Source organism: Zeugodacus cucurbitae, chromosome 4, assembly GCF_028554725.1.
Source record: "Zeugodacus cucurbitae isolate PBARC_wt_2022May chromosome 4, idZeuCucr1.2, whole genome shotgun sequence".
Taxonomy (NCBI): domain Eukaryota; kingdom Metazoa; phylum Arthropoda; class Insecta; order Diptera; family Tephritidae; genus Zeugodacus; species Zeugodacus cucurbitae.
In genome coordinates this window covers 72825772-72839752 of record NC_071669.1, presented here as the reverse complement: position 1 = coordinate 72839752, position 13981 = coordinate 72825772, and the positions used below count along the sequence as shown (strand labels likewise).

Sequence of the window (13981 nt, the reverse complement as noted above, 5' to 3'; positions counted from 1 at the left end):
TTTGTGTGTTGCTGCCTGCGTCCTTATGGCCCACAACTGCTAGCAATTCATGAAGAATTCTCAATTACGGAATGGCTTAAATGTGAAATCAAAGCGCCTCAAAGCACAACGTGGCGAATACGAAATGAAATGAACGAACGCGCGACTACAACTTGAACAACGAAATTAAATTTCCGGTCTACGTACGCCTTTACAGCCAGCGCAAACGAGCATCCTCTCCATCCGCCCCCACCAGGTACATTGTGAACTTGCACATTGCCACCAATCACAATAGATTCGAGTATGACACACACGCACACACATACATCCGAGGATGGGTTCGGTGATTTCATTCGGTCAGCCTGGACGCACATTGCTAACAAGATGGCTGGCTGAATGGACTCCTCAAACAATACTAAGTGCTTTGTCCATTTCAGCAATGCTTCGGAGCAATGTGAGCTATGAGCGCTGCTGACCAGCAACAGCAAAAGCAATAACAGCAACATGGCAGCAGCAGCAGCAACTTAAGTGGCAAATTCAGTGGACAAAAGGATTTTGAAAAGTATTCAACGTGATGTGCCCCACAGCGCAGTGCGAGATTCATGCGAAGCGAATGATAATTAACATACATCTGTACATACATATATGTACGAGTGTGTGCGTGTATGTATGTGTATAAAAGAGTCGGCTCATTCTAATTCAGTGCCCTCAAAACGGTCCCAATTGTATCAAATCGCTTGTGCGCAGAGTAATCACAATTGCGATCTGTGTGTGTGTGGATGTGTGCGGGAAGGGTCAGTAGTGCCCAAGGACATGGCAACTAATCAATGGGCAAACAAAAACATCATTAGAGATTCCACACAAAGTCGCTACTTTGCGGTAAAGCATCGGCATTGACTCTGGAAGCAATGCGTCACAGCCTCCGTCTTCAAAGCACATAATCCGCCGATTCTTGAGAGCTCATTTGGCAGCACTTAAAGTTCCGTTTCATTAGGCACGGTGCCGCAGTTAAAATCAGTTTGAATTAGAAACAATGAATAATTTCGTCTGTTTTTCTACTCATTTTCGCTTTCTCCGCCAGCCGTCGCTGGACCGCACTGCACAACTTTTGCCAAATGTAAGTACTCTGATTTTTATGGAACTTTCAAGTAGCTGCTGTAAGTACTAATGCTCTTAATTGATTTGTAAAACTTCAACAAAATGCATTCAAGTGGGAATCGGAAAGTAATGACTAAATAATATACTTGTAAATACTAAGGAAGTCATTCTATAAATAAAAATAAATAGATTTATGGACAATGGACAAGGAGTTAGTTAGAGTATATAAAAGAAAAGAACTTAACTATCGGAATCTAGATCTCTAAATCCAATGGTATCGATCAGCCCCGGAATCTAAACTAAGTAAAGTGGAACACCATGGAAAATCAAAAGGATTATAGATTTTTCCCACGACTGCCTAGCTGTTCTTGATTTATATTATATAATTATATATAATCACCACGAAGACTGAAATAAAAGGACAAATTAGCTCAGCAGCTTCTTATAACCGTCGTATTCTGAGTTAAAAAACTTTCAAAGTTACAACCTCATCACACGAGTAATCCCTGATCCCCTTTTAGGAACCTTTTATAGTAAAAGTAATTTGTAAAATTAAATCCTCTTCCGATTCTTAAATTAGCAGCAAATCTATTTTAAATTGAAAAAGCGTTTGGCTATCGTTTATGTTTTTATTTTATTATCCCATTTTCATAATCCCTCAATCCCGATTCTTTCAAGTGTTTTCCGTTTACTTGCGGAGCACATAGGCGGCGCTGTAGGGGTAAGCGGAGTAGGCAGCATAGGGTGAAGCGTAGGCCGCATAGGAAGCGGTGTAGGGTGAAGCGTAAGCGGCATATGGGGCAGCATAGGCAGCGGCGTAGGGAGAGGCGACCAATGGGGCAGAGTAGGCCAATGGAGCAGCGACGACAGCGGGTTTGGGCTCAGCAGCAGCGAAGGCGAAGAGTGCGACGAAAACAAGAGCGAACTGTAAGTCAAATATAATTAAATATTATTTTTGTTGAAATTAATAATTAGCGTATAAAGCCAATTTGGAGGATAATGGCTAAGCAGTACTTACGTATTTGAACATTTTGGTTGTTTGTGGTTGGTTAGTTACTTGATTGCAGAAAAGCAGAGTGAAACTGATAAATTTCTGGTGCGTATGTCTAGCTTAAATACTTTTGAAAATAAGACAATTTTCTGTCAATCACAACAATAATAAAAGCCAATTTAAATAATTCGCTTCTTGTGCTCAACTTCAATAGTTGACCGCGAATTGTGACAATTTTGGCTTGGGCACGTACATTTTTGTCGCAAATTTGGTTTGGTTTTGTTGTAGTTCTCGTTAGTTTGAGCCAAATTTATTCAGCAGTTACTTAGGCAGTTGTCGCACGCATATTAAATCGGCATTTTGTCTTCGACTTTTCACTGTCGTTCAAGGACAGCAAAATAGTATGTATGTGTGTATTTTTATACTAAATTTAATAGAAGTTTCCAAGTAATTTCCTTATAGAATATATGTAGTACAAAATACTTTGATCAATTATTTCATTTATCCTTGCTGTTTGCATGTAATTATAATTATAATTATGAATTTTTAATATAATCAAATTCCACCTCTACTTCCCATTTTAGTGTCCCTTGACCTCCAATACATCAGTTCACATTTATTTGGTGTTGCCTGCATGCGACATCTAGGCTTACATCGACACACACTTGTTAGTGCAAAAATTGCCAATTAGCATTTACCAATTCGACGAGCCAAGTACTCGTACGTGTATAGGTCAGTAATGTCACCTTTTTCGCTCGGTTCGCTCACCCACCCAATTCGGCACGAGCACAAGTCAATGAATTGTTGGCACTTACACTCATTTATTGTATATAACGGGTGATTTTTTTGAGGTTAGGATTTTCATGCATTAGTATTTGACAGATCACGTGGGATTTCAGACATGGTGTCAAAGAGAAAGATGCTCAGTATGCTTTGACATTTCATCATGAATAGACTTACTAACGAGCAACGCTTGCAAATCATTGAATTTTATTACCAAAATCAGTGTTCGGTTCGAAATGTGAAATCCGCTTTTTTATCGACAAATTTTGTTCAGCGATGAGGCTCATTTCTGGTTGAATGGCTACGTAAATAAGCAAAATTGCCGCATTTGGGGTGAAGAGCAACCAGAAGCCGTTCAAGAACTGCCCATGCATCCCGAAAAATGCACTGTTTGGTGTGGTTTGTACGCTGGTGGAATCATTGGACCGTATTTTTTCAAAGATGCTGTTGGACGCAACGTTACGGTGAATGGCGATCGCTATCGTTCGATGCTAACAAACTTTTTGTTGCCAAAAATGGAAGAACTGAACTTGGTTGACATGTGGTTTCAACAAGATGGCGCTACATGCCACACAGCTCGCGATTTTATGGCCATTTTGAGGGAAAACTTCGGAGAACAATTCATCTCAAGAAATGGACCCGTAAGTTGGCCACCAAGATCATGCGATTTAACGCCTTTAGACTATTTTTTGTGGGGCTACGTCAAGTCTAAAGTCTACAGAAATAAGCCAGCAACTATTCCAGCTTTGGAAGACAACATTTCCGAAGAAATTCGGGCTATTCCGGCCGAAATGCTCGAAAAAGTTGCCCAAAATTGGACTTTCCGAATGGACCACCTAAGACGCAGCCGCGGTCAACATTTAAATGAAATTATCTTCAAAAAGTAAATGTCATGAACCAATCTAACGTTTCAAATAAAGAACCGATGAGATTTTGCAAATTTTATGCGTTATCAAGCTCTTAAAAAATCACCCTTTATTTACCTTCAATATACAGTCGCTGTATTCAGAAATTGTATTTAAGCTAGAGTCTACACCAAATTATTCATCAGTTACATTTTGCTCTACAACAGTAAAACAACCACCAAACAACAAAACAATCAAAATGTTCAAATACGTAAGTGAATTTCATATTCAATAGTTCTATAGTTCTGGAATCCGTCCAATCTCACAAATCCATACATACATATGTGGACTTTGTGACACAATTCAATAATCCTTTATTAATTACTTCATCTACTTACAGTTCGCTCTCGTTTTCGTCGCCCTCTTCGCCTTCGCTGCTGCCGAGCCCAAACCCGCTGTGTTAGCTGCTCCATTGACCTACTCCGCCCCATTGGTCGCTTCCCCTTATGCGGCGGCCTATGCTGCCCCATATGCCGCTTACGCTTCACCCTACGCCGCTCCCTATGCGGCCTACGCTTCACCCTATGCTGCCTACTCCGCTTATCCCTACAGCTCCGCCTATGTGCTCCGCAAGTAAACTGGAGACTGAGTGTTTGAGCGAATATTAAAAAAGGCTGAAAACGACTGAATATGCTGTCGATAGACAAATTGTTGCTGAAAATGTTACGAGAAAAAAAATAAATATATGGAAAACTAAAAACGAAAATGATTTGAGTTTGTTTTTCTATTTCATTGAAGTCGATTTGCTCTAGGAAAATAATTGAAATTCTTCCGGTTGTTTATTCATATATCCAAACGATATTTTCATAAGTATTTCAGGGAGTAAATTTGAAAATTGTTCTCGATAACATAATGGGAATAATACGGGACACCTCAATCCCAATGTATAATGAAGTTACAACCATAATATCCATTTTCCGATTATTAGTGATTGATCCTTGGTTCACATGGATTTCGTTCAAAAAATCAAAAAATCTTTTTTTGTTTTTTGGCTTATTAATATCTACAACAACTAAAGAATATTATCCTAAATTTTCAAGTCGATCCGAATAGTAGTTTCGGAGATACAGCCTTTGGAAGGTGTACGCTCCAAGTCAGGTATTATTGTTACTCAAAACTTTAAAGGCGTTTTTCTCGGAACCGTGTTTTCAAAATCGGTTGTCAAATTTTCTCGAAAACTACTCAACCGATCTTGATCAAACTTTGCACAGGTGTTCGAGATACAATTTACTCGTGCTTGAACGAAGGATTTTATTTTTTTCAATTACAACTATTTAAAAAAAAAAAAAAAACAATATGTCAAGGAAATTTTACCGAAATTTTTATTTTTTTTTTGGAAAATGTCAATTTTTACTTTTTTTGTCTTTCTTCGTTCAAGCACGAATTTATGGTCGTACCTAAAACACTTATTTGTGTTTTTTCAATTTGGATGATCCCGTCAGGAGTTATGCTGACAACGCGGACGCACCTTTTTACCGAGGGGTCATGGAAATGACGTCACAATGGAGGAGTTTTAATTTTTTTTTGAAAATTTCAGAAATTTCTCTTTAAATATATATCTATAAGACAGAAAAAAGTTTGAATTAAATAAATAATTTTTTTACATAGAAAAAAATATTGAAAATAGGCCATTTTTTACGCTGCAAAACCCATGTAACCCCTTAATTAATTGAATTAATTAATAATTTGTATTAAATGGTGCAAGTATTGACGTCCTTCTATTCAATTGTACGATGGGGTTCTATTGGATTCTATTGCGCAGCCAACTTCAACACGTAATTGAACAACCTTGTAAATAATATGGCTTCGATCTAAAAAAATATGCTCTCATTTTGGATTTCCATTGTTGGTATTGGTTATGTTGTTTCTGGCGAGCCAATAACCTTTTAAAAGGTACAAAGCAAACATCTACATATTGTTGAGCATTTACTTATCAGCCGATTGTACTCATAGCTACACTTTCTAAAACCAGTATAGTACCCAAATTCTGGACAAGAATTGACAAAAAAGAAAACAGATATTTGATTATGTCCTATATTTCGTGGATTCAGGATTGTATTTCACATAAAAGCTGCAGAGAAGTGGACGACTGAAGCATTCGAAAGTGTATAAGTACAAACTGCTGGAACTAATTTCTATATACTCGTAAGACCTTAAACTATAATTTTTATTACATTTATTTGGGTAATTCATATCCCATATGTATATATATATGTCTTCTTACGTTGTCATTCTGTGTAGATGTACACTTCAACTTGGTATGTTGCCGCCTATTCAGCAAAAAAGGGCAAGCGAATTTAAGGAATAAACGTAGTGTTAAGGGTCTCTAAAAATCTGATGGATTTTGTGAGGTATTTCATGTTTGAAATTCTCACACTCGTTTGATCTTCGTGACATTACCAGAATATTAAAAATTCTTTTGAAAACACAAATGGATTTTGACCTGGAAAACAATATCATCTAAAGAAGTAGTTAATAAGAATATTATTCCAAAATATGAAATATGATATATGATTTTTATGAATTCTCACAAATAGTATTAGTTTATCAAAAGTATTAGTTTCAACTCTATGTTTACTTTTCTGGTACCATTTCATAGACTAATGAAAAGGCTTCTATGAACCAATTTGCAATTTTGTTTATAAACTATTTGACTGTCTTTCAACAACTACTAATTATGATTTCGTTATTTGAACTAGTAATACAAATAAACAGTTTTTTTTTTGTTTTAAATCGTTTGTTTTATTTTTTCAATTCCGAAGAATTCATATCCAAATCAATTGTCCTTTCACTTCATCAAATAGATCAGGTTTTCAGCTGTGATATTCCGTTTACTTGCGGAGCACATAGGCGGCGTTGTATGGGTAAGCGGAGTAGGCGTAGGGTGAAGCATAGGCTGCATAGGGAGCGGCGTAGGGTGAAGCGTAAGCGGCATATGGTGCAGCATAGGCCGCCGTATAAGGGGAAGTGACCAATGGGGCGGAGTAGGCCAATGGAGCAGCTAACACAGCGGGTTTGGGCTCAGCAGCAGCGAAGGCGAAGAGTGCGACGAAAACAAGAGCGAACTGTGAGGAGGGTTTATAAAGCGATTATTAGAAATAACAATTTTAATTCGAAGAAATTTTTTAATTTAATTTTCACCAACTAATTTTGCTTACGTATTTGAACATTTTGATTGTTTGGTAGTTGTTGTCGAGCAAAAAGTAACTGATGTCAAATTGGTTGATTGATCGGGTTTAAATACAATTTTAGTGCGAGTACGAATTGTAGGTGCCAAAGCGGTTAAGCATTTCAATGTCCAAGGCGTGTGTGGGTGACAAACGCATGCCGCCCCATAAGAGGCAGAGGCCAATGCAAAGTTTGAACGTATGCTTTGTGTGTATTTTTCGTATTATTATTTTCTGCACTTGCTATTCGCTTGAGATTCACTGACCGCCTGTCACTTTTGTGGCATTATTTTCTATTTACAATGATGGAAATGGTAAAATTGGAATCTTAATTTTTAGTGACTATTAACGACGGGACATAAAAGCATTATTGTGCTCACCAATTAAAAAATACTTTGGTAGTGCAAGCATATGACAATTACAGTACTTTCAATTCAAAAGCTTTTTTAAGCTTTTTATAAGAATTCTAAACGGAGTTCTTAGAGTTCTAAACGGCGGCTTTTTAATTCTAAGTCCTAACAATTTTAAATTCTAAAGTGACCTCTATGGGGTGAGAACGCATTTCATTGGGGTTTTTTGATTGCCTAAACAATTCTATCGTTGCACACTTCCGTATAAGCAAACAATTTTGTTTTTTACATTTAAAGCATAATAATTTTATTGAGACCTACCAAGGGGTTCGGCAGTTCGTTCAACTTAAAAAATTGTAAATATGTATATACAATATCGATGACCCTCAGAGTATTCAGCGGATGATTCACTCATACATGTCTTACACCAAATTCGTTTTCATGCAAACACTTAAAGAAACATTATTATTCCGAATGCGTTTACAATATCACGATTTGGACGATAGATCCGAAGCAATAACCAAAACGGCATTTCACAAATAAATATTTATACCCACCAATAAGGGCGTCCGATTCGGAAATAGGTGCGCGCACGTGAGGCAACTCAACGTCAATACAAATGCGGATTTCGAACTTAAGTTCTACTACCTGACCTTCCTCAAATCGACGACTTTACAAGTACAAATAAATGTAAAACTCTGTTTATGTGAAATTAAAATACATACACACTCACACAAATGTAGCACTGTATGAGTTGAGAATTCGTAAATCCGGCTGTTGTCGGGTGTCATAATTGAGTTATTGCATGATTTGAGAACAAAGCCGAAGAATGTTAGCAGCAATTTGAAATGGAAATGCATGGAAAGAGGCATGTCGAGATCGTTATTATGTGTCTATGAACATGAATGAATGGGCAGCATTACAAACACAATACAACAACAACAACAACAATAACAACAACAGCGAAGAAGCGAATAAAAGCAAAAGTACAAACTTAGCAATCTGATGAAAATAACCCCAAAGTCATGTGTGGGAATTAGTATGCCGTGCACACCGCGTCGCTGTGTGGCACAAACCAAAAATATCTGCGCCGCACACACGCGCGCACAAAGCCTACCTTACTTATTGCGTCGAAGTAACTAACTAACGCGCCAGCAACTACGGCAGCGTCTGCACGCAATGGGCCCGATACACGGCCCAACCACGGACGACGTGCCATGGACAGCCAAGAGTGATGCAAAAAGCGATTGGAAAAAAGCGAAAGCAAAAAACTATTTACCCATCCATCCACCGGTGTATGTGTGTGTGTAGTTAATGTGTTTTTTTTTTTGTTGTCAGTGACAGTAATGAGCACTTAACGTGGCCATTAGCGCACAGCCGGCTACCGTGTGGCGGAGGTTGAAGTGTTTAGCCGCCGGGCTACCACCGAGCCTATTTTGCTTAGCACACATACTAGAATGGAAGCATAGACTAGAATGGAAGCTGCAAATGGTGGGCAGAATTCGTGCGTGAGTATAAAAGCTTGTAGCATCTGCCATGATTAAATAGTCTCATTTGTGCACCACAATATTAAACTTAAGCTCACGCAGCACGCACCGTTAAAACGTAATCGTAAAGGAAAACATGTTCAAATACGTAAGTGGATTTGGTGCTCACTCACTCCTGCATGAGAAAGGACGAACTCACTAACTGAATTTAAACTTTTTCACTTTCAACTCTCTCTCTGTAGTTTGCCCTCTGTTGTTTCGCGCTTTTCGCTTTGGCGGCCGCTAAGCCAAGCATCGTCGCTCCGGTGGTCAGCTACTCGACGCCACTGGTCGGCACTACGTTCGCCGCCACCTACACGTCGCCCTACGCCGCCTACGCTCCTTATGCTGCTGCGTATGCTCCGTACTCGGCTTACTCGCCTTACTACACCGCCTACTCCACTTATCCATACGGCTCGATATTGCTCAGGAAGTGAAGAGCTCCTTGAACACGATTACCTCTAATGAATTGTCTTCAGTATTATTTCTCTTTATTTTTTAAATTTGCCAAATAAAAATCGAATACTGATTTGAAATAACCAGTGTTACTTTTTGTAATGGATTAATATATTCAAAGTGCTATCGGCTTTTGCGAATCTAACGATACTGTTTAAAGATGTTAAATCAGCCTTATCCAACTCAGAAACTCTACAGATTCCCAGTAAACATTTTTTCGAATTTCGAAGAAGGGGACAAACTTACAGCAAACATAATCCAGATCCCACAAAGATGAGACTACATCAAAACCGTAGCAAAACAGTCAGCTCCGTAGCGAAAAGTTTCGCTCTCCAACTCACTTAAAGTGCGCCGAGTGAAATACTGAAAGTGTCAAAGCGACTAAGTCCTCAATCATTCAAGCGCACAATAAATGAATGAATTCATTCAATCATACAAACCTACAGTCGTTCATATTTATGTTATCAAATGACATTTGTCACAGCTTTAACAAATCTAATTACGCCAATGTTGTTGGTATAAGAAGAAGTAAGTGAAATCCATCAGTTGATGTCGTTAATATGTCGGTCTTCGCATAAAAAAATCAATAGAAACAGCAGCAATTCTCGCACTATCTCGCTTCCACTGGCTGTTGGCATGTTCTTTTCAATGTCGGTTATTCGCTGTCAACCGTTTGACAGATAATGATTAAATGTTAATGTTGTGCCACTTCAGCCGGAAAAATGGCGCAAAGTCAAAGCGCATTGCGGGTGTGGAAGTCATAAACAGTTACTGCGACGAACGGAGTATATTGTAGACAGTTGTTGTCAATGAAAGTGTTCAAATTCACTGTCAACAGCCATTATGGTAAACAACTGAATAAGTAGGTAGGTGTATGCTGAAATAGTTTTTGAAACTGGCTGACAATTGGCTGAATGTTTTCAACAATTCTGCTTATAAGTGAGAGAGCTGCTGCATTTTGTAACTAATGATGTCGGACGGTTGTTGAAAATCCACTATAAAAACTACCAAAAAACAATCAGTTTTGGGTAAACAAGGTCTATTTTAAACAAGTTGCTTTGAAAAGTCTCAATGAAAATGTTATGATATTACAAATATATAACTTCATGGGTCTTATAAGTGTCGTCTGATTATTTAGAACTAGCTGACCGCTCCGGCTTCGCATGGGTTTAAACAAACATTTCAAAAAGTTAAAGTTATAAGTTATAGGTTTTGAAATTTTGTTCAGCGAACAGCTGCGAACGCTCGTTCCTCGACTTTCTGGCACGCGATGGCGATGCGAAGAGAATGACTTGCAAAACTATTTTCAGTTTCAGATAAAGATTCTCCATCACGAAGTCTTTTTGATGTCCTCATCTGAGAACTATTTTCAGAAAGTTGAGATTCTAGAAATAAATATAGCCTATGTTACTCGGTTACTGAAGGTAGCTTTCCAATGGTGAAAGAATTTGTGAAATCGGCACAGTTGTTTTTGAGTTTATTCATTACAAACATACATACAAATCTTTCCTCTTTATAATAGTAGGATAGATTATGAAAAATATCTTGACGAGGTTTCAAATAGACTAAACGTTTTAAAGATACTGCGAAATCTGTCATAGAAACGAAAAATTGATAGCGCATGCTGATAAAATCGATATCTTCGATCTAAAACCACCATCGCTAGAGCCGAACAATATGAGTCTTTCGGTGAGCGAGATATTTGGCCTATTTTTATGCTTACTAGTTCGACTTTGCAGAAGAATTCTTCGATGTTGAAAATCCATCCCGGAATAATTCTCTCCAACAAATGTATAAATTCTCGACTAACAAAATAACATAAGAATGAAGAGAACAGATGATGGAACCACCTTCGAGCTGTGTGAGAGTTCCTTGGAAGATTAATAAATAAATATATGTACATATATCAGCTAATAAAACACACATTGGTCGGTACTTGCCGTAAGAATTGATTAGGTAGATGCCAGCGTCCGCGGTAAAGGATCAAACGGAGTTAAGCTTGATCAAAATCGCTCAGTCAATAATAGAGTCAATCGACAAGAAGCAGAATATATGCCAAATATTTTATTATTAAAGCATTTCCAATGCTTAACTGTATATCGAGCTCAGAGGATATTGTTGCTGCGCTGCATCGGCAATTTTCCAGAATAACTTTTCATTGTAATCATTTCATTTATCATTAAATATCGTTAAATCCATAATATGCTTGCGTGCCACAAAGTATCAGTTCACACTACCTCACACACATACACACATATATAAACACTTACGATCATGCTTAGAATCTCATTAAATATGCATTTGTAAAATACACACACACACATTAGCACACGAACAGATATGCATAATAAATCCTTTGTGGTCCACAATCGAGCAAATATGTATATTTAGTTATGGATGCTATGTATGTATGTATATGGTCGCGCTTCGACGGCAGCGGTTAAACGGCCATTAGTCGATTAATTTACGTATTAGTAGCTAAATACACTCAACACACACACACACACGAATGCATTGTAAGCTCTATAATTAATTTTGCGCTTTATCAATTGGATATAGCATATACTCGCAGTTTTGGTATAGATATGCTCGAACGAGTTGTTCACACAATAAAAGTCCGGGATATTCTGTAAATATTATTCAAAGCGGGGTGAATAAAGCAACAATGTATAACGGTATTTTATTTTTAATATTTTCGTGTAAATAATGTGTGCTATTTGCATATAGCATATAGAAGATGTCAATCTCTTTAATTACTGAAATTAATACAGTTCAGATTCATAAATTGAAACGCTTTAGTGATTCAATATATGGATATCCTGTTTATATAAATTATAGTTCTAGCAAATATATAAAATATAAATATATTTAAATGAAGCACGAAATTTTTAAATTCACATTTGATTCAGAAATTTCTTATAAACTCTTGCAGTATTGCACAGTAACCCGGTCACATGTGTATTTCTTGTGAACATTTGATCCAAACTCTCTAAAAATGGACATTCAAAATTCTCATCAAACGCAGTTCGCTTCAAGAGTTTCTAGTATTCCAAAAAAAAAATACAAAAAGTGTATGTGAAAAGGGCACGTGCATGCAATAAATCAAAGCGCTGACAGCCGATTGCCGAGAAAACTTTGACAGCTGAAAGGAAGGAAGGCTGTGGCAAATAGTAAAAGCGAATGCAACTGTCAAAATTTGAGCAACGAGCTAAAGCGTTTGAGTGCCGTCAAAATGCACTCTTTGCGTTTGACACACACACACACAATCACAGAAGTAAAATGCCGAAATTCTCGTTTAACCCTCTGGTGAGCATGTGATTTATGGCAGGAAGGGATGCTTCTTACATACTTCATATCATAAGATTATGAAATTGTTTAGAATATAAGGCTCATAAGACTAAGCGACTTTAAATGAAACAAATAAAGATGGAAAAAATCAAAAGGTTCTACAATTAACAATTTAGCTTATCCGCTTCCATCGTATATAGACTAATAATCACTTACAGAGACGTCATAACAGTTGTATTTACAAAACAACTCCATATATAAAGCATGTGAATATGAAAATGATATTTTGAAAGAAAAAAAATTTCATGCTCATTGTTTGAGTATTATGCACTAAATGTTCCTTAAGTAGCATCACCAATCTTTCCTGATTGCTCCTCACACATATGTGTTTATCAACAAAAGCAGTCGTAGAGATATTATCAATGACTGAATGGTGCAAAAGCGCTGAGATGAGGAAGTGCCAGAGCAAACTGCTCATCAAAAAAATAAAAAAAGTTAAAGGTAATATATTCAAACACAAACTCACTTACATATGTATGTGTTTGTATAAAGTAGGTGTATATGTATGCCAACAGCAAAATCAGCCACAATCTAGGCTCAAGGAATTACGAAAATCAACAAAAGCATTTTCCACGCCCACCAACGCGTGGGAAGTTCATATATAACTGTACACTTTTCTCTTTGTGTATGTAAGTAGTTAAGTCAACGGTTGATGTACATATGGAAACAAGTAAATGTGTGTGTGTGCGTGTGTGTAAAAATATGTCTGTTTATTTAAGCGTGTAAACAAATGCGAGCGGTGCGAGTAAACCAGCTGCTGCACTGCTCACAACTGATGGCATAGCCGAAAGCCTAATGGCACGCTGCGGCGTATGAGCAACATTTCAATCTTTCTGGTGAGCCTACATATTTGGTAGGCACCGCACACACACACACACACACACACACAGCGACACTTCAACGAAACAACAAAGTGTAGGCGAGAAAGTTTTTGGCCTACGCAGACACTTTACAAAAACATATAACGGTACTTATGTATATACCAATGTGTGTGTTTGATACAGACATACAGAACTTTCAAGTTCTAAACTTCGGCTATGCGCGTGCGGGAGTGGGGGTACAGCGGAAATTCTGTTTTATGTTTCATTGAGTTTATGAAAATATCAACCTACGCATATCATCAGCAGCACTCACTCTGTCAGTTGTTGTATTTACACGTGTAGGTAGTTGTCGTGTTGTCACATCCATCAGCGTCAGAACTTACCTGCAAATAGAAATAAATAAAATGCGAAAATGTTTATTGCGTTGCAACTGTTTTGTTTTTCGGTGAGTGAAAATATAAATGTTTATATAAAATCAAGTGTGTATAAATACAATTAAGATATGCAAATAAAAATAGTCGAAAACAGGCCAACGAACACGTACATACATATGCATC

General features: G+C 37.5%; 5 protein-coding genes across 12 annotated transcripts in view; 2 read left to right on the top strand and 3 right to left on the bottom strand.

Moving 5' to 3' along the window:
* The window catches only part of LOC105211651 (phosphatase and actin regulator 4B), a 216855-nt gene that overhangs the window by 183855 nt on the left and 19019 nt on the right, over positions 1-13981 (bottom strand). The window lies entirely within an intron of this gene.
* On the bottom strand, positions 1693-2228 carry LOC128921547 (pupal cuticle protein C1B-like). Its single transcript, XM_054229511.1, has 2 exons — positions 2096-2228; positions 1693-2002 (listed from the first exon to the last, which is right to left on the bottom strand). Exons 1-2 carry the CDS (start codon positions 2105-2107, stop codon positions 1766-1768), a joined length of 249 nt encoding a protein of 82 aa, XP_054085486.1. The 5' UTR covers positions 2108-2228; the 3' UTR covers positions 1693-1765.
* LOC105214868 (neuropeptide-like 4) lies at positions 3840-4462 on the top strand. The gene is made up of 2 exons (XM_011188543.3): positions 3840-3967; positions 4097-4462. Exons 1-2 carry the CDS (start codon positions 3956-3958, stop codon positions 4331-4333), a joined length of 249 nt encoding a protein of 82 aa, XP_011186845.2. The 5' UTR covers positions 3840-3955; the 3' UTR covers positions 4334-4462.
* LOC105211579 (neuropeptide-like 4) lies at positions 6478-6978 on the bottom strand. Its single transcript, XM_011183096.3, has 2 exons — positions 6915-6978; positions 6478-6821 (listed from the first exon to the last, which is right to left on the bottom strand). Exons 1-2 carry the CDS (start codon positions 6924-6926, stop codon positions 6588-6590), a joined length of 246 nt encoding a protein of 81 aa, XP_011181398.1. The 5' UTR covers positions 6927-6978; the 3' UTR covers positions 6478-6587.
* LOC114804105 (uncharacterized) lies at positions 8822-9236 on the top strand. Its single transcript, XM_029040975.2, has 2 exons — positions 8822-8908; positions 9003-9236. Exons 1-2 carry the CDS (start codon positions 8897-8899, stop codon positions 9234-9236), a joined length of 246 nt encoding a protein of 81 aa, XP_028896808.1. The 5' UTR covers positions 8822-8896.